The 25,257-nt window shown below is 42.1% G+C and overlaps 1 protein-coding gene across 1 annotated transcript in view; it reads left to right on the top strand.

The window, feature by feature from the left end:
* The first annotated feature begins 5,291 nt into the window (after positions 1 to 5,291).
* TGFBR2 (transforming growth factor beta receptor 2) overlaps positions 5,292 to 25,257 on the top strand; it is an 86,806-nt gene continuing 66,840 nt past the window's right edge. The window contains exon 1 of the mRNA XM_074195632.1: positions 5,292 to 5,403. Coding sequence (XP_074051733.1) covers positions 5,307 to 5,403 — 97 coding nt within the window. The 5' untranslated portion in view covers positions 5,292 to 5,306. The remainder of the gene's footprint in view (positions 5,404 to 25,257) is intronic.

The raw sequence follows: 25,257 nt of genomic DNA, 5'->3' as shown, positions 1-25,257 counted from the left end.
TTCAAATCCGGTCTCAGACACTAAATAATTGCCTAGCTGTGTGACTTTGGACAAGTCACTTAATGCCATTGCCTTAAATAAATAAAAAAAAAAATTTTTAAAGATTGGTGTCTGAGACTTGTCCTTCACACAAGCCACCCCATCTCCTATCACTGTGCCTGAAGAGGTTGGCCCCCAAGTCTGGGATGCCATTTTCTTTTGATTCATGGCCAATAGCTACATTCATTTCATACTGACCAAATAAAGGCTCTTCCAAGAGTGTTTGAAGGTTCACAAAATGTTTTACATACTACTCTGAGTCCTACAGTAACTCTGTTAAGTCCATGCTCCAGCCATTATTGATCCTGTTTCACAGATGAGGAAAATGAGAAACAGAGAAGTACAATACTTCTGGTCACATGTTAGTACTGGCCAGAGGGCAATCTTGAACACAGGTCTTCCTGACTCCAAGTCCAACAGCATCAGAGATGAAGACAAGCTTTCTCAAAGATTTTAGGCTTCCTTCAGAAACAGCTTCTATCTCGTTTTAGGCACAGGATAGGCAAAGGAGAAAATGAAAGTCCCTGAGGGACTTTGGATGCAATACACATGTGCCTCTGTGCGTGTGTGTGTGTGTGTATGTGAATACACATACACATCTATTTGTATAATGACAATAATAATAGTGTATTATAACAATGTATATAGAATAGTGTGAATACAAATACATAGCTACATGCATAATATATAGCACACAATAGTATAACAGAATACATAATAGTGTGTGCACATATTCACATCTACATGCATAGTGTATATATAAAACATAATAATAGTGTAATATGCCATAGTGTATATAATGGTGTGTGTGTATACATAGCTATATATGTAAAATATAATATACAAGAATATATTACAGTGTAATTGTACTATACATACTATATACATATCTACATGTGCAATATATACTACACAATGATATAATATGGTACATATAATAGTGTGCATATATACATAGCTACATGTGTAATATAATATACAATAATTGATAAATTACAATGTAAATGTACTATACATGCTATATACACAGCTACATGTATAATATATAACACATGATAATATAGTATATATAACAGTGTGTATACACAAATAACCATATCTATATATATGAATATATAATGTAGTAGATATAATAGTGCATAAATACACACTTATACATCAAAATGCATAGTATATAAAAACATGATGTCACATAAAACATAATACATATATAATATATAATAACAACAATATATAGTGTATATATAATAGCAGGCCTACAAATATCCATACATAGTTCCATGTATAGTGTCTATATATAATATATAATAATCTGTTATAATAAGGTATGCATAAACATCTATACATATTTAGCATATGCCACCTAGATTAACACAGTATGGCTTATATAAGATACTGTGTACATCCACCTATTTCCCTCCATGTATAGTGCATATATAAGCATATATAAATTAGATCTATAAGCATATATACAAACACGTATAGACACAAAATCAATGGAAACTTACTAGGAGGTACAGTAGCCATTGGAGGACCTTGCCTAGAAAGTAGCTTATGAGCCAAACTTTGGTAGAAACAAGATGTTCTCACAGGCCAAAACCGAGGAAAGAGTGCTTTGCAGGCTTGGGTGTTGGAAAGTGCAAAGATGTGGAGATGGGAGATGAAGAAGAGTAAGGCACAGGATAGATTGAGGACAGTTTTATGGTTTAAACTGAAAAAGTTTGGAGCCTTGTGGCAAAAGGCTTTCAATGCCAGGCTAAAGAGTTTATATTTGACTCTACAGGCAAGAGGAAGTCACTGAAATTTACTGAGCCAGGGGAGTGCCAGGGGCAGAGCTGTGCTTTAGGAAACCACTCTGGCAGCTTCATGGAGGATGACTGAGAGAGGGCAGAGCGCTGAGGCAGGGAGGCCAGCTCCAAGTCTCCCAGGCTGTGGCTCCTTTCCCCAATAAAGCTTCCCCTTCAATGGCAGGAAGGCCTTGGGGACTCCCTGTAGGATCAGAAATGCCCACCAGAAAGCAGGGCCTGTTGAAGCAGGCCTTTGTATCTGCTGCCCACCCTACAACTGGGTTGTGGATAAATGTTTGGGGTGTGAGCAGGGAAAGGTCTCTTCCCTAGACATTAGTCAGAGAAGCTGTGCAGTTGTCCAAGCCACTCCAAGGAAGGTGGCGGCCTTTCGGGAAGGGCTGGCGTTAGTCTGAACTGGAGGCAGACTTCGGGCACCTCAGTTCTCCTGGAGCTTGCAAAAGGAAGGAAATGGGGGGCATGGCAGGGCACTGGGGCAGTTCAAGGGGCTTGCCTTCACTTGTTTGTGTTAGAGACCTCTTCTCTGAATCCTGTTTTTCAATGCATTAAATGCTTAGGATGACAGGCTGAAATACCCTTGATCAGAATAAGCTAGATTTTGATACTATTTCTAATAGATGTGCACTCTAAACCATGACAAGAGCATGTCCAATCCAATGGCGTACTACATCATTAGACACACTGTGTCACAGAACACACTACACATGATCAGACTCCTATGAGCTGTGTACTGCAAATACAATACAGTATCAGATAGACTCTTCATTTGACACTGTGTCACAGTACACATGACACATGATCAGACTCCTATGAGCTGTGTACTGCACATACAATACAGTATCAGATAGACTCTTCATTTGACACACTGTGTCACGGTACATACTACAGATGATCAGACTCCTACGAGCTGTGTACTGCACATACAATACAGTATCAGATAGACTCTTCATTTGACACACTGTGTCACGGTACACACTACACATGATCAGACTCCTACGAGCTGTGTACTGCATGGACAATACAGTATCAGATAGACTCTTCATTTGACACACTGTGTCACGGTACACACGACACATGATCAGACTCCTATGAGCTGTGTACTGCACATACAATACAGTATCATCAGATAGACTCTTCATTTGACACACTGTGTCACGGTACACACTACACATGATCAGACTCCTACGAGCTGTGTACTGCACGTACAATACAGTATCAGATAGACTCTTCATTTGACACACTGTGTCACGGTACACACTACACATGATCAGACTCCTATGAGCTGTGTACTGCACATACAATACAGTATCATCAGATAGACTCTTCATTAGACACACTGTGTCACGGTACATACTACAGATGATCAGACTCCTACGAGCTGTGTACTGCACATACAATACAGTATCAGATAGACTCTTCATTTGACACACTGTGTCACGGTACATACTACAGATGATCAGACTCCTACGAGCTGTGTACTGCACATACAATACAGTATCAGATAGACTCTTCATTTGACACACTGTGTCACGGTACACACTACACATGATCAGACTCCTACGAGCTGTGTACTGCATGGACAATACAGTATCAGATAGACTCTTCATTTGACACACTGTGTCACGGTACACACGACACATGATCAGACTCCTATGAGCTGTGTACTGCACATACAATACAGTATCAGATAGACTCTTCATTTGACACTGTCACAGTACACACGACACATGATCAGACTCCTATGAGCTGTGTACTGCACATACAATACAGTATCAGATAGACTCTTCATTTGACACACTGTGTCACGGTACACACTACACATGATCAGACTCCTACGAGCTGTGTACTGCACGTACAATACAGTATCAGATAGACTCTTCATTTGACACACTGTGTCACGGTACACACTACACATGATCAGACTCCTATGAGCTGTGTACTGCACATACAATACAGTATCATCAGATAGACTCTTCATTAGACACACTGTGTCACGGTACATACTACAGATGATCAGACTCCTACGAGCTGTGTACTGCACATACAATACAGTATCAGATAGACTCTTCATTTGACACACTGTGTCACGGTACATACTACAGATGATCAGACTCCTACGAGCTGTGTACTGCACATACAATACAGTATCATCAGATAGACTCTTCATTTGACACACTGTGTCACGGTACACACGACACATGATCAGACTCCTACGAGCTGTGTACTGCATGGACAATACAGTATCAGATAGACTCTTCATTTGACACACTGTGTCACGGTACACACGACACATGATCAGACTCCTATGAGCTGTGTACTGCACATACAATACAGTATCAGATAGACTCTTCATTTGACACACTGTGTCACAGTACACACGACACATGATCAGACTCCTATGAGCTGTGTACTGCACATACAATACAGTATCATCAGATAGACTCTTCATTAGACACACTGTATGCTGTTAGGTGCACTCCTTTTTAGTAGCCGTGCCCTACGTGATACTTCCACCTTCTAAGCGTGCTGTCTGGTGTTCGATGCGCCACCCTCTCTCTATGATGAGGCGTTCTCTATCAGACAGGCTGTTATTAGGCCACAGCATGCCCGTTCCTGGGTGGGGTTATTCACACAACTTCTGCCCCGCGTCATGGCTCGTTCTCCGCACCGTGTTATTCCGCAGCCTCGGCGCGGCCGGGCAGGCCGTCTCCTGGGCCACGCAGGCCCGCTGTGCAGAAGGGGCCTGCTCCGATCGCGGCCCCGCCACATGCCCCCCGCCCGGGCTGCGCCCCACCACGCCCGTCTGGTGCCCCCCGGCCCGGGCTGCGCCCCCCCCCCCACGCCCGTCTGGTGCCCCCCGGCCCGGGCTGCGCCCCCCACGCCCGTCTGGTGCCCCCCGGCCCGGGGCCGCTGCCCTGTCCACCGGGCCGGCCTCCGCGGGCCTGGGCCCCGGCTCCGCTACCCGCTCGGCTCCCCAGGGGGCCCGGCCGCAGGGCGGGGGGCGTGGCGGGGGCGGGGAAGGGCAGGGCGGGGGGCGGCCTGCGCCTGGCGCGGTCCTGCCCAGCTGTTGGCGAAGATTTCCTGTTTCCCCTCCGGGCCGGGCTGGAGGCGCGGAGTGAGTCAGGGGCCCCCCCCCGGCCCCCCGGCCCGGCCCCCCGCCCGCGCCCATATAGCCCCGCGCAGCCGGGCCCGCCGCCCCCCGCCGGCCCAGCCCCGCAGCCCCCCGCCCCCGGCCCGGCCCGGGCGCCACATCTGGCCTGCACAGCTGCCGGGGCCGGGGCCGGGCGGGCCGAGCCCGCCGCCCCTCCTGCTCCTGCCCCTCCTCCCCTCCCCCCATCCTCCTCCTCCTCCTCCCCTCCTCCTCCTCCTCCTCCTCCTCCTCCTCCTCCTCCTCCTCCTCCTCCTCGCCCTGCCGCTCCGCCGCCCGAGCCCGCTCTATGCGCGGCCGCCGCGGGCTGGGCCATGAGTCGGGCGCCGCGGGCCAGCCGCCCGGGGCTGCTGCTCCTCTGCCTCTGGACCAGCCTGGCGGGCACCATCCCTCCCTACGTCCAGAAGATGGGTGAGTGCGGCGGGGCCCGGGGGGCGGCGCGGGGAAGGCGCAGCCCCAAGTTCGCCCGCTGCCCGGCGCGGCCCCGTCCGGCCACGCGAGGGCCCGAGCCCCGGGGGATGCCGGCGCTCCCAGCCCCCGACTCCGGGGCGCTGCTTGGGCCGGGCCCTTCGGCGGTGTAGACGGCCTCGGGCCGCGGGTGGAGGCAGCGGCGCGTTCGCGGTCGCCTTGACTTTGGGGCATTGGGACCCGGGGGACGGGCCCCGTGGCTCGCGGTGAGGACCCAGCGAGGAGGCTGCGAAGCCCGGCGCCCGGGCGCAGCGGCTCCGGGAGCATTCCCGCGCTGCTTGCCGAGTGCGTTCGGTGGTCAGCGGCAAGTCCGCAGGCTCGGTGCGGGAACGGCAGGCGGTCGGGGCCGGCCCGGCGCGGCCACTCTGACCCTTCTCTGCTGCCCTGCACACTCAGCTGCCGCTTCGGCCCCTGTTACACACCCTGGCCTCTAGAAGTGCAAGCAATAGCACAAGCCTCGCTTCCTTAATGCAGCGTTATGGGACTGCCAACAAGGTTTCGCTACCGGTTATTGTCTGCCCTTATGACAAGGGATAGTAACATGAGCAGCTTAGCACTGTTGGAGGTGGCCCGGCCCCGTGCAGCTGCCCTCCGGGGAGGCAGGCAATGTGCCGAACCCCAGGCCCGGCCCAGGGAAGAGAGAGTGCATCCCCAGCGCGCAGTGCGGCGCTTTCTGTTCCCCAGTACAAGTCTGTTTGCTCGGGGTCCCCCCAGCCCCCAACTCAGGCCTCCCTTAAATCGTAAACTCTCGGAAAGCTGCTGGGATCGCCTTTCCTCGGCCCCGCTGGCCCCTGCCCTCCGGGAGCTTACTTTGGTAAACAGATATCTTGGGCCTCCTTGGTGGGCGAGGTGGGAAGAGACTGGTCCTGCAGATTCTCCCAGATGTTCTCCCACCCGCCTCTCACTTATTATCTTACCTCCCATTTCTGGCAATGAGCTGATCCTGTCTTTGCTGCCTTGTGGGGGGCCCCAGAGGCTCCGAACCTTGGAGGAAAGAGTGATTTCTAGGACCCCCCAGACTGGCTGGATGGCTTAGGGCTCCCCTTGCACATCATTGTTCAGTGTAGTATCTAACTTTTCATGCCCTCACTTGGGGTTTTGGCAAAGATACTGCAGTGCTTTGCCATTTCCTTCTCCTCATTTATATAGGTGGAGAAACTGAGGCAAGCAGAGTGAAGTGACTTGTCCAGGGTCACCCAGCTACTAAATGTCTGAGGCCAGATTTTGAACTCCCAGAGATGAGGATTTAAGACTCCAGATTCTGCTCTTTTTCCACTCACTGAACCACTCAGAGTTGGGGTTCAAATTCCACATCAACTTGTATGATCCCGAACAAGTTCATTAATTCATTCACCCTTTCTAGGTCCCCAGTTTCCTCTGTAAACAAGAATGAACTCCAAGGGCCCTTTCCATCATCTTGTGATCCCTGGATCTTGAAGTTCCCAAACTTTTAGGAAAGGAATGAATATTCATTTGCTAAGCATAATCTTAGGCACTTTGCCAAGACAGAGAATGTTGAGGGACTTTTTACTACACCCCACCTTTAATAGCAGCTCTGTGGCGGAGGGTCAAAATTCCACAGGGACGCCCCCCCCCTCCCAGGCACAGATGCCATTGAATATTGGCAAAGGAACCCAGAGAACTGGGCCCAGCTATCAACACTTATAAACAGAATATCTGAAAGGGAGATTTTTTTTTTTGATTGCTGAAGGTGAAGTTTCAAGGGAACTATTTTCTATTTAAAGAAATATAAGCACATCATCTATTAAATCCCCAGGTCCCTCTCATTCACCTAAAAGTTTGAGGTTTAGTAAATACCAGCATTCCATTGTTGGAATTTTGCTGGTCTATTAAAATTTGTCCCCCCCCCCCCCAGCTGCAGCTGATTTATTGCTGTTCAGTTGTTTTTCAGTTTTGTCCAACTTTCCAAGAGGTATAGGTCGACCCAGAACCTTCCCTCGGCCTTCTTTGCACATATGTGATGGTTCAACCGGTGTCTGTCTTCTAAACCCCATATAGACATTATTACCTGCACGATCTCATATGGACACACTATGTAGTATCAGATAGTGGATGTCTTATTAATCTATCTTCGGCTTCTTAGCCATCTGGGAGAGGCTCTATTAGAGATATCATGTGTCGGCTATGTGTTTGTCTGAGTAACTACTATGTCTTTATCCTTAAGTAGAAGGAGTAAACAAGCCCAAGTTTAGGGCCCCCTGGCAAAAAATACTGACGTAGTTTGCCATTTTCTTCTCCACCTCATTTTTATAGATGAGGAAACTGAGGCAAAGTGACTTGTCCAGGTCCGAACTCCTCTAAGTGTCTGAACTCAGGTTTTCCTGACTCCAGGATGCAACATTGCACTAAGCTACCTCTCTACCTGTCCCTATCTGACTTGAGGTGGTAAATGTAACTTAATTTCTTGGTTATTTCTCTTGATGGAGAAAGTTAAAATCAGTAAGGCTCCTCATTATAAACAAGGGAAGAAGTCTGAAATTGGAATCTGAAATACCCATCTATTTGAGATGAATTTGGTTTGCAAGGTTAAGATTTCAGACTAGCCTCTTGGGGTCTCAGATAGTTCATCTCAGCATCCATTTTAGCTCTATGCCAATGTAAATAAGTGAATTTAAAACCTTGGCCTTCAGTTATCTCATCTTGGTGAAATCTTAGTGGGATTTTATTTTTCTTTTCCTTAATCAATGTTAAAAAAAAAAGTCACACTTTTAATATCAGTGAGGGATTAAGGGGCCCAGATGATTGGTTTGCTGGGCAGAGGAGGAGGGAGATGAGTTTTCAATCTTCTTTTTAATTCAAAGTGATTTAAAAAAAAATAGAGTACTGAGGAGCATGGATTGTGAACTTAATTTGTTTAATTTTTGATGTGGTTTGTAACATGATCACTTAGGCTTTGATTGAACAGTGAATTTTAAAAACAACAACAGTCAGCCAGCTAACATTCAATAACTTTTGTTATTAGTGGGGTGACTTTTGCACTGGGTGTAACCTACTTTAGGGATTCACAGTGGATCGTTTCCAATTTGTCCTGTACTTCACTTGTTTGAATGGGGTCTCCTCCATCAGACTGAGAACTCCTTGAGGGTGGGCACTATCTGTTGCCTTTCTTTGTATCTGTCAAGCTTAGCACAGGGTCAGACTTAGAATGTTTACTATTCCTTCTCCAGCTCATTTTACAGATGAGGAAACTGAGGCACACAGGCTGAAGTGACTGGCTTAGGCTCACACAGCTTGTAAGTATCTGAAGTCAGACTTGAATTTAGGGAGGAGAGTCTTCCTGACTCCAGGCCCTGCTCTCTATCCACTGATCTGCACAGAGGCTGCTCTGGTCCGAGAAAACAGGATACTGAAATTGTGGGATCAGGAGGTTTGGAGATTAATGGGGCTTTAGCCATTAAAAGCAAAACTTATAAAGGGATGCTTTTTTAACTTCTCCTTTCTTGCATAAATATCCCCTTTCTGAAAAGTTAACCACAGGAGAAATTAAAATGTTTTTCAAATATCTTGATGTCCCTAACATGACTTGTATTTGGAGAATTTAGAACAAGATACTTCCCTGCCCCCATTTCTTATTTTTGGTAAAGAAATGGTGAGTGTTTAGTTCTATCTTCTAAAAACATTCCAAAAGCATGTTTATTTGGTCAGCTTTAGAACTTAGACTAGGATGTAGACATGCCCCTCTATCAGTGATCTTTATGCTTTTGAACACTGGCTGGTATAGGGAGAGCTCTTAAATATTTCCTTCCTCTGATTTACTAATCCTTTATTTAAAAAAGATAAAAAAAAAATACTTAGCAGAGTAGAAAGTAAGCATCAATGTTTCATGGGGGCCTTCTTTTTTTTGTATTTTTTTTTCTTCTTGAAAACCATTCGTGCAGTATTATGTAAGAGAAAACGTGACTGAAGAGCCAGCCAGTGGCTATGAACCTAGAATCAGAAAGGCTGGTTCAAAATCACCCTCAGGCTCTGTGGCTGTGTGATTTTGGTTAAGTCATTTTACTTCTCTGGTTCTATCTTCACAACTGTAAAATGGAGATAATAAAATTTACCTCCTGGGATTGTTGTGAGGATCAAATAAGATAATATTTGTAAAACACATGTTGCAGTGTCTTGCACATAGTAGGTCTTGTATTCATGTTAGTTATAAATTTTATTATTATTATTCATCCCTATGGGGTATGCGTCCCCTCCTGACCATACCTTTGTTAGGGTGCAAACCCTAGTCACTGGCACCTAACTGCCTTGGGGGAGAAGGGGTTGGAGCTACCAAAAAGAAGAAAGATAAGAAAGTTTAGAGGAGAGGTGAGCTTAGGACAAAAGAGAGTGAGGGAAGTTCCTTTGCTCTATTAGTGAGAGGCAGAGTGGCCCAATGAATGGAGAGCTGACCTTGAAATCAGGAAAATTCGGGTTCAAGTCTTTTCAAGGATCCACATAGCTGTGTGTGTCCCTGGCCAAGATATTTAAAAGAGGGGTGTAGAGAGAACCGTGCCTTCCTTCCCCCTTTCAGTTACTTCCACTTTCTCCTGTTTGCATCTTGCTAGTATTATATTGTTGTATATAATTGTTATAATAGGAACTCCTTGATAACAAGACTGTCTTCATATCCTGCTACCTACACAGTGCCTGCCATGAAGCAAGAATTTAATAAATGTTTATTGACACACATGTTGGGGAAAGTGGAATTCAGATAAGTAAATGAGGAATAAGATTGAAAATCTGAAGGGGGTGGGGGGCTGGGGAAGGGGATGTGTGTGGGGAGAAACAGACACACAGAGAGAGACAGAGACTGTTTGTGTGTCTGTGTGTGTTTGTGTGTGTGTGTGTGTGTGTGTGAGAGAGAGAGAGAGAGAGAGAGAGAGACAGAGACAGAGACAGAGACAGAGAGAGAGGCAGAGAGAGACCAAGAGACTGAGGATTGGACTTTTCAGCATTTCTGATCCTATTTGGAATGACATTTGCCCAATTTTACTTGGACAGTTGGCTTAGGAAGGAGAACTCCAGGTAAATGAAGAAGTCAGTGGGAGGAGAGAAAGTAGATGGCAGGTTTATGGATGGCTTTTGAGAAAATGCTGAGAATCATTTTTGTAGCCTATAAATTGGGAGCTGTTTGGAAACCCACCGAATTTGATCTTTACCATGAAATAACACAAATGCCACCAATAGAGAAGCACCTCAGAGACTTCTCTTTAAGTGACATTTCTGGCCCTGCCAGAACCAGAACCAGCTCTTGACGCCATATAGGAGATTCATCCACTTTTGAGTTGCCTCTGGTTTAGAACATTTACTGACTCCGAGGACATGGAGAGAGGGATGTGGGCTGGTCCTTTCAATGCTCTGGGGAACTAGCTAAATGACTTTGGGCAGGTCACTTCACTATTCTGAGACTTGGTTTCCTGACCCACCATATTTGGTTGGATATTTTTGTTGTTGAGTTATTTCAGACCTGTCCAACTCTCCATGAACCCATCTGGGTTTCCTTGGCAAAGTATTGTCATTTCTTTCTCCGGTCATTTTTACAGATGTGGAAACTAAGGCAAACAGGGTCAAGTACCTTGCCTGGGATTACACAGCTAGAAAGAAGTAAATGGGCTCATTTGAATTCAGGGCTGGTTTCCTATCTACCTAGCTTTCCCTAATCTTAATAGGATACTTAGACTTAACTGAGGTAAAGTCTTAATGTAAACACCAAATCCAGTAGTTTAAGGGTCCCTTGGGGGAAAAATGTAGCTATTATTGTTAGCCTGGTTAGAATTTCAAATTTCCTTGGGCTCTAATGTGATTTACCAACTTCTTTCTGCTTACCTTTGGTCCCACCTTTTTGTGGGTGCTCAATTAACTTTTTGCCCAATTGAAGGGATTAAAACGATCAGGTTTCAGACCCTACCTTTTTTGTCTCTCTTAATTGCCTTTAAATTTCTTTAATCAATAAAATGGGGGTGATAATAAACTCAGATCTCACCTGATCTTCCTACAGAGTCTGGTACCCTTTTCCAACCTTCAAGGGCAATAGTAGTGAAAGGGAAGTGCCAATACTCTCAAGCCATTGCACTAAGCACTTTACAAACATCTCACTTGATGACCAGATTTTGCTGAGAATTAGCTAAAGTCACTCCCCACATACTGAGTTTTGCTGCCCTAAAGCAAAGCCCCAGTCATCCTGGATTTGGAGTTAGACTAGGAACCTGGATTTGAATCTTGGCTCTAATCTCTGCTATTTACTGCCTGGGTGACCTTGAGCATAGGGAACTAGCCTAGTGGAACTTTTCTTTCTTGTACTAGATCCAGAGGTTCCAGGATCTTTTCCAGGTCTGATCCTACTTCAGCAGTACTTAATATCCTTAGATGGATTGTTTTATGTCTGTATTTCTCCACCTGGAAGGTAAGGCGGTGGGACCAGATGATCTTAGACCCTTTGAACTCTCAATTCTGTGATGTCCTTTCAAAAGTTTCACTAACATCCAATAGATGTTGGGGCCCATCATTCCTGTGAGGTGAATTTGATCACAAATACCTTTTCAAAATTAAAAGCTGAAAGCTAAATCCTGGGAGATTTATTTCCCAGGAAGTTGTAGATTTTTTTTCTGGTACGCAGGCAGGAAAACTGAATTATTGTACTAATGCATATCCCCATAAGAGCCTCCTCAAGGAACTAAGAAACTGCAAAGATATTATTTAGCCCCCACCAAAACCGCATGTAAATACCCAAAGGGGGTTGACTTGGGTATAGGGGAAGGAAATCAGAATTTTCTGTCCACAGAATCCTGAAATTCATATTTCAAAGGGACCCTAGAGATCTTGTCCCATCATCCCCTTGATTTTATACAGAGAGAAATTGAGGCCCCTTCTAGTGATTCCATGAGTCTAGTACCTAACCCTTGGCACTGAATCCTCTAGCCTGGAGCCTCTCTAGACAAATTCTGTTTCCAAATATTTCTGTGAGCAATGCTTAGAAACTGGTATGTTTGCTCAGCAGGAAATATTGATGATCAGGATGGGTGTGTTGAAAGGAAGGCAAGTTGGCCTTTGCTGGTGAATACCAGTGGGCATGGCTTTCTACAGCTTCTGGCCTCTGTTCAGTCAGATTTTTTTTTTTAAAGAAGGCTCTTTTTCCTTCCTTATTAAAATCTTTTTTTTTTGAAGCTCTCCCATCTTTGTGGGCTTTTTGACCCAGGTGATCTTTATAAGGTTATTAGCTAGAAAAGCATTCATCAGCAGAACCACTGAGGTAAGACAGCTCCATAGTTAAAGGAGGGCCACAGCATTTCCTTTGTGAAGTGAAAAATCTTCTTGTGCTTTTAGTCATCCAATCCTAACTAATCATTTCTGTGACTTCACATACCTTGCTTTCTCAAAATGGGGTACACCTAAATAACTCGATAGTTTTAATTCAGTTTAATTCAGCGTTGTTCGCTTTTTCAGGCCTATCTAACTTTTTGATGCTGTGGATCATGGTGAGCCAGTGCTACCTTGGCAGGATACTGGAGTGGTCGGCCATTTCCTTCTCCAGTTTTTTACCAAAGAAGGAACTGAGGCTAACAATAAAGTGATGTCCCAGAGTCACACAGCTAGAAAGTGTCTCAGGCCAGATTTGAACTCAGATTTTCCTGAATCCAGGCCCACTACTGTAGCCACTGGGCCAATAAAAATGCAAAATGAACTAATGAAAAAGCATTTAGAGAGATCTTCCTAAGAACTGGAGATAACAAGTATATGTATTTGCATGTAAAGAATCTAAGTGGTCATGGAGTATAGAGCTTTGAAAGACCTGAGTTCTAATCTCATCTTTTAATATGTTTTAGCTGTATAACTCTGGCAAGTCACTTAAATTTTAATAGTGGCAGCAGCAGTAGCAGCAGCAGCAACAGTGGTAGCAGTAGTAATGGTAGTTAGTAGTTAAATAGTTGTAGTAGTATTAAAAGCAGCAGCAGCAGAATTGAAGCAGCAGCAGCAGCAGCAGCAGTAGTAGTAGTAGCAGTAGTAGTAGTAGTAGTAGTGGTAGTAGTAGTAGTAGTAAATGTAGTAGTAGTAGCAGCAGCGGCTTTTTACTTGTAGTAATAATATCTAACATGGAGACTCCAAGCACTTTACAATTTAATCTCAATTTCATCCTCCTAACAACCCTGTAAGCTGGGGGCATTTATTATCTTCATTTTATAGTTGGATAAATTGAGACAAATGAAGGTTAAATAACTTTCCCAAGGTCACACACATGGTTCCTGAGGCAGGATTTGAATTTAGGTTTTCCTTATTCTGGCCCCAAAGCTCTGGCCAATATCCACTCAGCCATGTTTATGGTACATGGAGAGTCCCAGTTGGAGAGTCAGAAAAAAGATTTGGTGACTCAGCTGGAGACCCACCCCCCCACCCCTGTTTTGTGGTTAACTCCAAAATCAGGCTTAGTGACTGATTACAAGACACCATCAAGATTGGGGCCTCACAGAGAAGGCCCTTAGCTGGGGGTATAGTGACTAACCAGGGTGCTGGCCATGCATGCATGAACCGGGCAAACAGTGGGGAAAGTCTGAAGGGCAAACAGACTGAAGAAGACTTGACAGAGGTCACAGTGAAAATCCTTAGGACTCAGGCTTGTTCTAGAAGACTTTAGTCAGACCAAGGTTCTGATCCAGCCCATGGTCTTAAACACCAGTCTCTACATAAAGCCTTTCTTCATCCCCAGCTGCTGGTACCTTCCCCTCCTTCCCATCATCTTGTATCTGTATTTCACATTTCTGTATCTTTAATGGATAGTGGCAGACCTAGATATGGAGTCAGAAAGATCTGAGTTGAAAATTGGTCTCAGAAACTTACTAGTTGCATGACCCTGGGCAAGTCACTTAACCTTGGTTTGCCTCAGTTTGCCTCTGTTTCCTTTGTAAAAATGGAGTTAATTAATAATGGCACCTACCCCATAAAAAAGTGCTTAGTACAGTGCCTAATACATAGTAGGTAGCATATAAATGCATAGCTCTCTCCATTCACCTTTCTCTATCCACAGTTTCTACATCTATAAAATGGGGACAATATGAATACCTGAAGATCACATGAGTTACCATGTATATACAAAGCATCATGCCAATGCTGTGACCATCCCCATCATCAGTAATAGCAGTACATGATTTCCTCCACTAGATTGTAAACTCCTGAGCATGAGTACATTTTTTAGTTTTTGCAAGGCAATGGGGTTAAGTGGCTTGCCCAAGGCCACACAGCTAGGTAATTTTTAAGTGTCTGAGACCGGATTTGAATTCAGGGACTCCTGACTCCAGAGTGGGTGATCTATCCACTGCACCCCCCCCCCCCCCCAGAGTATGAGTAAATTTGAAGTCTTCTATAAGAAGAATTCTGTTGAGGGCAGTGAGATAATCCCTTTTGAATTTGTCTCCTTCACTAAGACCTACATCTTCTACGAGATTCTTGATGGCTGACTTGCATGACTTATAAACAAAATCATTGAATATCTTGGGCCTCAATTTGTCCATCTATTAAATGGGAATAATTTTATAGATGCAAGTCCACTGAGGATCAAATGGGAAAATGTAGTCAAGACTACGATCATGATCTCGGTGTCTGTCGTGTAGTGAATCGTATAGACATGACGGTCCCACTTTTAGAGTCTTGGAGCGTTGTTTGGGGTTGCTTATATGCCAGAAGTTAGAATTGAATCTTCCCAAATAAAGACAGTTGGGCCAGTAAAGAGGTCAGTCAATAAGCACACTTATTTTCTAAGTACAGGGGTACACAGAAAGCAGAATCCTGCCCACAGACTTTGCCTTCTAATGAGAGAGAGCATGTCGAGAAACGAGTCCTTACAAGGTATAAATAATGGATTAAATCAAAGGTAATTTTTTTTTAGGTTTTTTGCAAGGCAAATGGGGTTAAGTGGCTTGGTCAAGGCCACAAGGCTGGCTAGGTAATTATTAAATGTCTAAGGCCGGATTTGAACTCAGGGACTCCTGACTCCAGGGCCAGTGCTCTATTCACTTTGCCCCCAAATCAAAGGTAATTTTAGAGGATAGTGAAGAAAGCATCAACACAAACTAAGAAATAATCTTTGAAAGTTGTTTTGTATAAATTTAAGCATTACTCTGAATAGAAGAAGAATGTCCTTGTATTCAGAAACATTCTCTGACACAGGGGTCTTGGACCCCATCTGCAAAGTCTTTTAAATGCATGAAATAGAATTACAAAGGAAAGTAGTTAATCAAGTACGGTTATGAAAACATTAAAAATAAATTCATGGACTTTAGATAAAGAACCCAGTTTAAAGAACATAAGTTATTTTGAAATCCTGGTTTATAAGATTCTTGAATAAGCAAAGATTTCATAGTCAAGACAGAGAGCAAGGATAGAGAGGTGAAGTTATTATTTAGTTTGCTTTTTGGAATGGAACAATACCCATTTAATTTTTAGCTTACTCTGGGAGAATAATTTTCTTAATATCATTTGATTCTTCTCTAATGACTCCTTTCCTAAGGTTTTCCATGAGGGAGGCTGAGAGGGAGCAGCTTAGTCTGTTTCTACCAGAATCACTGGACCATTTGGTGACCTGGTGAATGAGTTCAAATCTGTTCTCAGATACTTCCTAGCTATGGCCCTAGGCGGGTCACTTAACCCTATTTGCCTTTGTTTCGCCATCTGTCAAATGATATGGAAAAGGAAATGACAAACCCCTCTGGGACCTTTGGCAAGAAAAACCCAAATGATGTCCTGAAATTGAAGCAACACAAAAGCAACCACAACCAGAATAATGCTTTAGAATGGGAGGCTAAGAGGGATCTCTACAAGTTGGGATTTGAGCTAAGTATATAGGGAATAGAGCAGTGAACATTGAGGGAAGATTAAAACTCAGGTCTTTTTGCCTCAAATACTTTACTAGTTATGTGACTCTGGGCAAGTGAGATACTTCATTTCACTCAGCCTCAGCTTCACAATAGTATCTACCTGGTAGGGTTGTTGAGAGAATCAAATGAGATTATCTCTATAAAGTGTTTTGCAAATACTTCAAGTATTATAGAAATACTTGTTCTCAATAGTATTATTATTGAAGGGAACCAGAGAGTTTTCAGATCACACATCAGACTGTGATTGCTTTAGAACAGTTAAGTCTATCTTGCTTTCTTTTTAACTTGGCTTTCTGGTGTAGCAGTTACTGTGTAGTTTTATAGCTCCCTTATTCCAATGAGGTCAAGGTCCCGTGAAGCCAATGTCCATGAGTCACAAATGGTGGAGGTGTTATTTCCTTTCCTAGGATCCTTCTCTAATGCTTCCTCCTTTTGGGGAAGTGATCTGGGGTTCTTTGAGGCTGTGCCAATTAATCAACAAACAAATATTTATTTAGCAACTACTACATACTAGTCACCTCCACAGGACAAATGAAACAGCCCTGGCCCCTAGAAACATCTATTAAGGACACAAGTTGCTACCAAGATAGAAAGACCCAGTGATGATTATATTTTTATTATTCAAGGACTGGCCTAGTTGAATAGATGAATGCCAGAGATCCTTCCAATACCAGATGGTTCAGCTAGGGATGAATTTTTGGATTACAGCAGCTCTATAAATCACCCAAGATCCAAAGATGTTATAGAGGAGGAGGCCCATGAAAGATCCCTTGAATCCTATATACTGGAAGCATCAATGAATTTAAGACCATGCTTGCTTTTGTTATACCCTAGGGGAAAGGGAGGAATGTGACTTTGTCCTTCAGAGCTTTCTTGGAATTTCCATAAACATCTTAAAAGAAAACAGGAAGTTACCCCCTGAGAATACCTTAGTGGAGAGACAAAGAGGGAAACCAACATGGTCATAACTAGTGTTTATTCCCTTTCAGAGATTTCTTAACCAGCTTTCTTAAAATACTCAACAAAAAGACAAGCTACTGTATCCAGGAGGAAGGGTGGAACCGTACCATCCTGCCCTTGTTGTTCCATCCCCCACACCGATGCTGGTTGGCAAGGAGTAGACATCACATAAAGACCAATTTGAGAGCACCTCCCAAACTGTATGACTGTGTCATGAATGGTTGGCAATCATTGTTGCGAAATTTGTTAAAGTTTTTATATTTCCAAAGTAAATTTTGGAGCTATCCTTTATCTTACATCTCCTACATTTCATATAACCTTCAGTTCCCCCCTCCCCATTTCAAGAAAGTCTTTCATGTGAAAGTACTCCACAACCCTAGCCCCCTACTTCTCAGAGAAGAGGTGTGATCAAGCTCATTTTTGGTGCCAGGCTTGATTAGTCTCATTTCTAAGTATTTAGTGTCAGTGAGATATCTTTTCTTGCCACCAATATTGTAGATGGTTTTATATCTTAGTTCTCTGTAGTCACCATGGTCATCAATTCCCATAGTGAAGTGATTTTCTACCACTTTCATAAAATAGAGTGTGTATCACCATTCCCTAGCCAATAGGCATCTCGTTTGCTTTCATTTCTTTACTGCCCTCAAAAGTGCTGCCGGGAATATTTTTATTAAATATGGGACATTTCCTTCTCATTAAAAAAAAATTATGAACTTGTGGTATAGACCAGTGGAAAATCTCTGGACTAAAGATTATGGGCATTTTTTCCATTCTAGAATTGTTGGACCAATTCATTCTCCACTAACAAGGAGGTAGTGTGCTTGTCTTTACCTCCAACATTGACTGTTTTTTTTTCATTTGTCGTCTTCTATCCTTTGTCATCTTGTTGGGTTTAAAGTGAATTGTTGTGATTATAAGTATATTCAACAGGAGCACATTTTAATATTCTTAAAGCTAAATATCACAAAATGATTCCTAAAATTCTGATAGGATTGAGTGCTGGAGAGATCCACAGATTATGGATCTAGAGAGATGGAAAGATCACTTGATCAACCCATCTTAAATATTTTTGGTAAAGCTGAGATGTAGAGAGGCCAAATACTTGCCTAGGTTTGCATATTAGGTACCAGAGTCTGAATTTAGATTTATATAGTAAGTTTTGGAAGTATCTTTTATTTTTACACCCCCTTCATTTCATATAACCTACAGGACTATAAACTGAGTTCAAATCCTGATTCAGACACTTATTAAGGGTGTGGCCTTAACCAAAGCATTTAACCTCACTTAGCCTCAGGTTCCTCATTTGCAAACTGGAGATAACCATTGTACCTGCCTCAGATGGTTATTTTGAAGACTCAATGAGATAAGATAAACTTTTATGTATGGATGTATATCTGTATCTATATTTATATCTATATCTATATCCACATATATGTAGGTATATTTATCTATGTCTGTATGTGTGTGTGTGTGTGTGTGTGTGTGTGTGTGTGTATATATATATATATATATATATATATATATATATATATATATATATATATATATGCCAGCTATATTACTATGGCTGCTGCTACTACTACTACTACTGCCAATATTATTTATGCTGCTATTTCTATTATGTTGCTGCTGCTTTTACTATCACCACCAGCACCACTGCCCTGCCACTACTATTACTCCTGCTACTGCTTCAGCTACTACTACCACCTACACCATCCCCTGATAATCACATCTATTTTTCTCATCCTCATTTTATGTCCCTCCTTATAAGCCTTCAAAACTTTCCCACAACTTATATAGAAGTTATTACTTGGTTATTAATTCAGAATGATTCCAGTGAATCAGTGGAGAAGCTTTGCTTCTGAAAATAGAATGCAGGAATTTTTCCTCTTAGGTTTATTTATTCGAATAAATGATTGTTCATGAGCTGCGAATCAGCAACTTTGCTGAGTCTCATCTGGGCATAGCTGCCAGCAAGGTCATTGGAGGAAAGATACTCCATGAAGCAAGTGAGTGACTTACACACTCTCATAAATGAGGCCACTTTATAAATTCATGATCCAAATTCTCCCCAGTTCTGAAGGTTTAGATCAGTTCTATTATTCCCACATGTGAGGTGTATTGGATAGAAATAAGACCTGGATCTGAGTTTTGACCCCCATGCACCATATTGACCTGTAAAACCTGGATCAAGAAGTCTCTTTACTTTGGGGTACAAGTTTACCTCTATAAACTGAGATTAGATGCAATTCTATATCAATGGAAGTTGAACCCTGGGAGTTAATCCCTCTGAGATCATGGGCCATCATCTACCTTTTCCCCTTATTCACAAGCACATATTCAGGTGACATTTTTATGTTTCTCAACCACAGTGGTAGATATTTATGTAGACATATGTCCCATGCATGCAAAGATATTAGGTATAATTCATTATATACAATTTATCATAACACATAATATTATTTAATAACACACTATATGTAATAGAGATGGACTTTATTATTATCATCCATTTTACAGGTGAAGAAATTGAGATAGAAAGGCTATTTGTCTTCCCCAGAGTCCCACAGTTAATTAAGCATTTAAGGCTGGATTTGAACTGAATTTGTTCAATGAACCAATGCAGTAGATACATTCTGAGCCCTTTCTTTTGGGTGGAATCAATCTTTGACCCCCAATTTTCCATTTCCTTTGTCACTCACATTTTATTTGAAAAATTTTTAATAGAAATTTGTTTACACTATTCAGTCTTTATAATTTTTTTCCATAGATTGACTAATGTATTTAAAAAAATAAATCATAGGATATTTTTTTTCATTCTTTTCCTTCCTTTCTGTTAATTGTGGATTTGATGACTGAAATAACCACTGCACAATCCCACCTCCTTGTTCATGGGTGATTGATAGTAACAACCTCCCTATCTGGAATGACCTAGGATTAAAACCCTGTCATATCCATCCTCTTACAATAATAATCCTGTGAAGTAACAGAGAAACAAGGTTCTAATACTTAGAACAACTCTATGATGTTGATACTTTAGGTCTCATTATCCCCATTTTGCAGATGTAGAAACTGAGGCTTTAGAGACTTTAAGTCACTCTTGTCACAACTTATAAGTATTGGAGGCAGGGTTTGGATCCTGAACATTTCTTTTCTGGCCCCAATCCTGGGCTTTCTGTGTTGGCCATCTCACTTTCCATGCTTTTCTTCCTCCAGTAGTCCATCCATTACAAGTGGTTTGTTTTGTGTTTTTTGCCATTTTTCATTGCTTGCTCCCAAAATTCAGTTTTTCTGAAATGCCCCCCCAAATCCCCAGGGCCCTAAGTATATTTGCAAAAGGAACTTAATCACAAAGAGATGATTTCAGCTTTTCAAATATGCTGTTTCCACCACCGCCCTGTTCACGCCTTTATTATCTCATACCTAAGCTATTGAGGTCATATTCCAGCCCCCCCCCATTCTTAAAACAATCTGGCAAAAGTGTTGTTGTTAATCTCCATTTGACAGATGAGAAGATTGAGGCAAACTTAACTTAAGTGACATGACCAGGAAGTATTTGAGGCTGAATTTAAATTCAGGTCTTCCAGACTCTATTCCTAGCACTCTGTCCTCTAACTGCCTCTCCTATAGGAAGTATAGGGCGGCTAGGTGGTGCAGTGGATAGAGCACCAGCTCTGGAGTCAGGAGGACCTGAGTTCAAATCCGGTCTCAGTCATTTAGTAGCTGTGTGACCTTGGACAAATCACGTAAGCCTGCTTGTCTAGAATCCAGGGCCATCCCCAGGCATTCCGATTCTGGCCATTGGACCCAGATGGCTCTGGAGGAAAAAGTGAGGCTGGGGATTTAGTACAGCCCCCCTCACTCAAAGCCAATTCACACGCTTGGCATGGCATCATCTCCCTTATATCATGATCATCTCTGAGAACAAACATTGTAGGAAGGACATTGGTATTGTAGAGGGGATGGTAAAGAGTCTTGCAATGAGGAAATGATTAAAAGAAACAGAGATGTTTCATTTGAAGAAAAAGGATGGTTGGGGAGGAATTATTGTCTTCAGGTATTTAAAAAAAATCTGTGAGAGATTTGAGATGTTTTGCTTTTAACTCCAAAGGATAAGAACATGGGTAGTGCTTGCAAGCAGAAGATTTAGATTTAATATAAAGGAGAAATTCCTCATAATTAGGATTTTCAAAAATGGATGATGTTGGGAGGTCATGGGCATCCATCCAATAGGGATCTTAAAGGCTGATGGACCATTTGTTGGCTCTTACAGAAAGAGAGTTCTTTCATTTGAGCATTGGTTGACTTATGTGGCCTCCATGTTCCTAGCATATGTCAGATTCTGCAAATTCTCTCCATTCTTATTGAAATCTCATTCAGAAAAGTCAAGATCAAATGCCACCTCCATGAATTTCTCTTTGGAGCTTTCCTGACAGCCCTCCTTTGACTTGTCTCACAGTGTTCTGGTTACTTTTTGTACACAATAGACAATATTGGTTGTGTTGGACAAATATTTTGATGAATGTCTTCTTTGAATAAGTGCTGAAGAAGAAAATCATTCAAAAAGTGACTTACAATGTAAATGGAGAAATGGTAGCTCCAGTTGAAATCAAAAGGGAAAATTTCACATTGTGCAGGCAGTTGAGAACTTTTCAATAAAGTACTGGACTTGGAGTCAGGAAGATCCCAATTCCAATCAGACACATTACATACTTCCTAGCTGTGTGGCCCTGATCAATTCACTTTACTCCTCTATGCTTTTTTTTTTGTTTTCATCCACAAAATGGGGATCATATTAGGAAGTAAATTAGATTATAAAAATAAAAATGCATTGCAAAACTTAGTGTTTTATAAATATCATCACCAATTGCTGTTATTAGTCATTTCAGTCTGTCCCAGGATTGCCCTGTGACTTCGATTAAGTCACTGTATTTTTTTAACTCAATTCCTTTACAAAGCAGAATAAATTCATTCCAGAAGAAGGAAAAATGGATCCTAAAAGGTGTGGAGGGGAACCTTTCTTATGGAATCTGTTCTCTAAAGAGACTTGTAAGTGCTATCTTTGAGAGGCTGATTTAGTTCTTGCTTTCCCCCCCAAAAAAAATACGTTGTAATTGTCATGGGGTGATTTTCCTTTGCAGGAACCTCTAGGGGGTGTTTTGAGGCCTTGTCTTGGGGGATGCCTGTGAATATTAAATGTGCAGGTGATTTTCTCCTTGCCACCCCCCCCCCCACCACATCACCCTCCATTTGTTTTTTATCTGGGGCTGCATTGGCCCAGATAGGTTTTGTTTTCTTTGTAACATATCTCCTGGGAAACTTCATCCAATCATTCATTCATTCATTCATTCTTTTTCTTTCTTTCTTTTAACAATAGTCTTTTGTAGTCTTGTTCCAAGGTGATGAGACCACAGGTGTCCTATAAATAAAGTAATAAGGGATGACTCAAAACAATTTTTTTCCGCTCCTTTTGAGGCTTTGTGACTCATGTTATTTGGGCCTACTGATGGTGTGAAACACGGAGAGATCTAGAGAAGCTGAAGCCACGCCCCTTAGGGCATCCACACTCCCTGGGGTAGAGACGCCCTTCTCCCCAATCTCTCAAATACATTTTCAAATAGGCTCAGGGCACATCTTCTCTATTGTTTTTAGAAGAGGTGCAGCTTATTCATCTATTTTCCCAACATTCCATTTCAGTGGCCAAAATAGCCTTAGAGACAAGTAGCCCTGGATTTGAAGCGCATTTCTGATATGAATGAATTGTATAATCTCAAGCAAGAATGGCCCTCCAGTTTACTGAACCTTATCTGTAATAATAAAAATAGTAATTAGCACCTACCTACCTTTGAGGTGTTTGTGTGGCCCAAGTGAGATTTGTAAAATTTGTAAAATCAGCTGCTTTATAAAATCCTTTTAAGTGTTACCCATCACCCCCATTCCCATATCAATTATTATACTTATTTTTTTAAAAAAAGATTTTCTACAATTTTTTTTGGTAAATGGTGCCATTTGCCAACATTCTTGATCTTGATATTGTATTTTTGCCTAATTTTTTTACTGAATGGCACTGTGGGAGAGAAGGGTACTAGGAATGATGGTATTATTCAAAACAAAAATACATTGACCTCCCCTCCCCCAGCATTTCTTTTTCCAGATTTCAGGATGCAAAGAAGAACCAAGAAAGGAACTGTATGTGAAAATGATTTCTAATATACAGTTAAAAAGAAGTGTATATAAAATTTACCATGAGAGTAGCACTATAATCCTGAGAAACATTTTTCTAATACTCTGATTTTTTTCCCCCAAATAAGTGTGGAACTGAATTCCAACATGTTCTACCCTTTTGTACAGTTACAAATAGAATAGTAGTTGGAATCAGGAAACCAACATTCAAATCATGTTTCTTAAACTTTTACAGTTTGTATGTCCACTTAACCTTTCTCAGTCTCAGTTTCCGCATCTGTAAAAATGGGCACATGAATGGTTTCTACTCATTGGAGGGTCAGATGAGAATGTAAATTTCTTTAAATGGGAGTTATTTTCAGGTTTAATATTCCCTTAATTGTATGGTTAGCTGTGCTATGCTATCTTTGCCTACTCTACTAAAGACCTATATCAATGTCTTACCATGATATAGTTTGGTCCTGGCCATTCAGGTTGTATCAGCTATTAGTCAGGCTCCAAGAACCACCAGAGAGGTGACCTAGCTAAGATTAAAGGTCAATGGTAGAAAGCTGCCCAGATAGTGAATGGGGGCCTTAGGCCCCAACAACTCACAAAACTTTTTTTTCTACTAAAAAAAAAGGGTTGATCATAGGTGGTAGAAATACCCACATCGATGTAGTCACAAATCTTTCAAAATAAAATTTTTTAAAAAGTGGCATAGATTCATCTTCCTGCTTCAAATATGATCCCAGAAACTAGCTGTGTGATTCTGGGCAAATCACTTAACTTTGTTTGCCTCTGTCTCCTCATCTATAAAATGAGCAGGAGAAGGAAATGGCAACCCCCTCTAGCTCTTTTGCCAAGAAAATCCCAAATAGCGTCAGAAAGATTCATATATGAAAATGACTGAACAACAACATACCAGGATTATATGACATCTACTTAGTAAAGGAGAAGAAACATAGAAACCCAAGAGTGCACCACATTTTCTTTCCTTATAATTTTTTCAATATCATTGTTTTCCTTTAAAATTCTTTCTCTTTAGGCATTTAAAAACAAAGTAGTGAGTCGGGGTTCAGAGGATTCCCTTGTGACAGTCACCAGATTGCCTAGGGGCTCCATGATATAAACTTGGTCTAGTCTAATCAATTTTTGAGTGAAAAGATAAAGTAAGAGTGATTTCAGAGCAGGCCTCTGATACCTGATCCATTTGCACTGTGCTTGCTCATTTTTATCATTTCTTCCAATTTAATAGTGATTGACATTTCCCATAATTCTTTTGGGATCTGATGGGCTAGCTGACTGAAATATCTACTGTATTTCTTGTCTGTTAGAATAGTTGGTTTCCTACATTAGAAGGCTCTGGTGAGCATCCAGTTTTCTTCATGAAGAAGGCTTTTCCTGTGGACATTTAGGAGATTGTCATCTGTGGATAACTGGTGACTTTTGTTTCTTGTCCCTAAGCCCTATTTTCTGATCTATCCCACATCCCTTCACTGTTATTGAATTGAATTCAGCAAATATGGATTTAGAACATAGAGAGGGGTATAATCGAACCCCCTCATTTTATAGAGAATAGAGGCCCCCTCAGAGGTGAAGCCATTTGCTTAAGGTCACAGAGTAAATAGCTGGATCAGAATTCACACCCAGAACTTCAGAACCAGGACACAGTTCTGATCTCAGTCCCTTTTTTGCTTTAAAATTGAATCAAATGACCAAGAGGGTTCCAAGATGAATACATTGGAAAAATGATTCTACCCTGAACAAAATTCATCAAATCAAAGAGGAAGGAAAATGATGATGAGTCCTA

The sequence above is a fragment of the Macrotis lagotis genome, chromosome 7, assembly GCF_037893015.1.
Source record: "Macrotis lagotis isolate mMagLag1 chromosome 7, bilby.v1.9.chrom.fasta, whole genome shotgun sequence".
Classification (NCBI taxonomy): Eukaryota; Metazoa; Chordata; class Mammalia; order Peramelemorphia; family Peramelidae; genus Macrotis; species Macrotis lagotis.
Note: the sequence above shows the minus strand (reverse complement) of the source record. Positions and strands in the feature narration are given on the sequence as shown.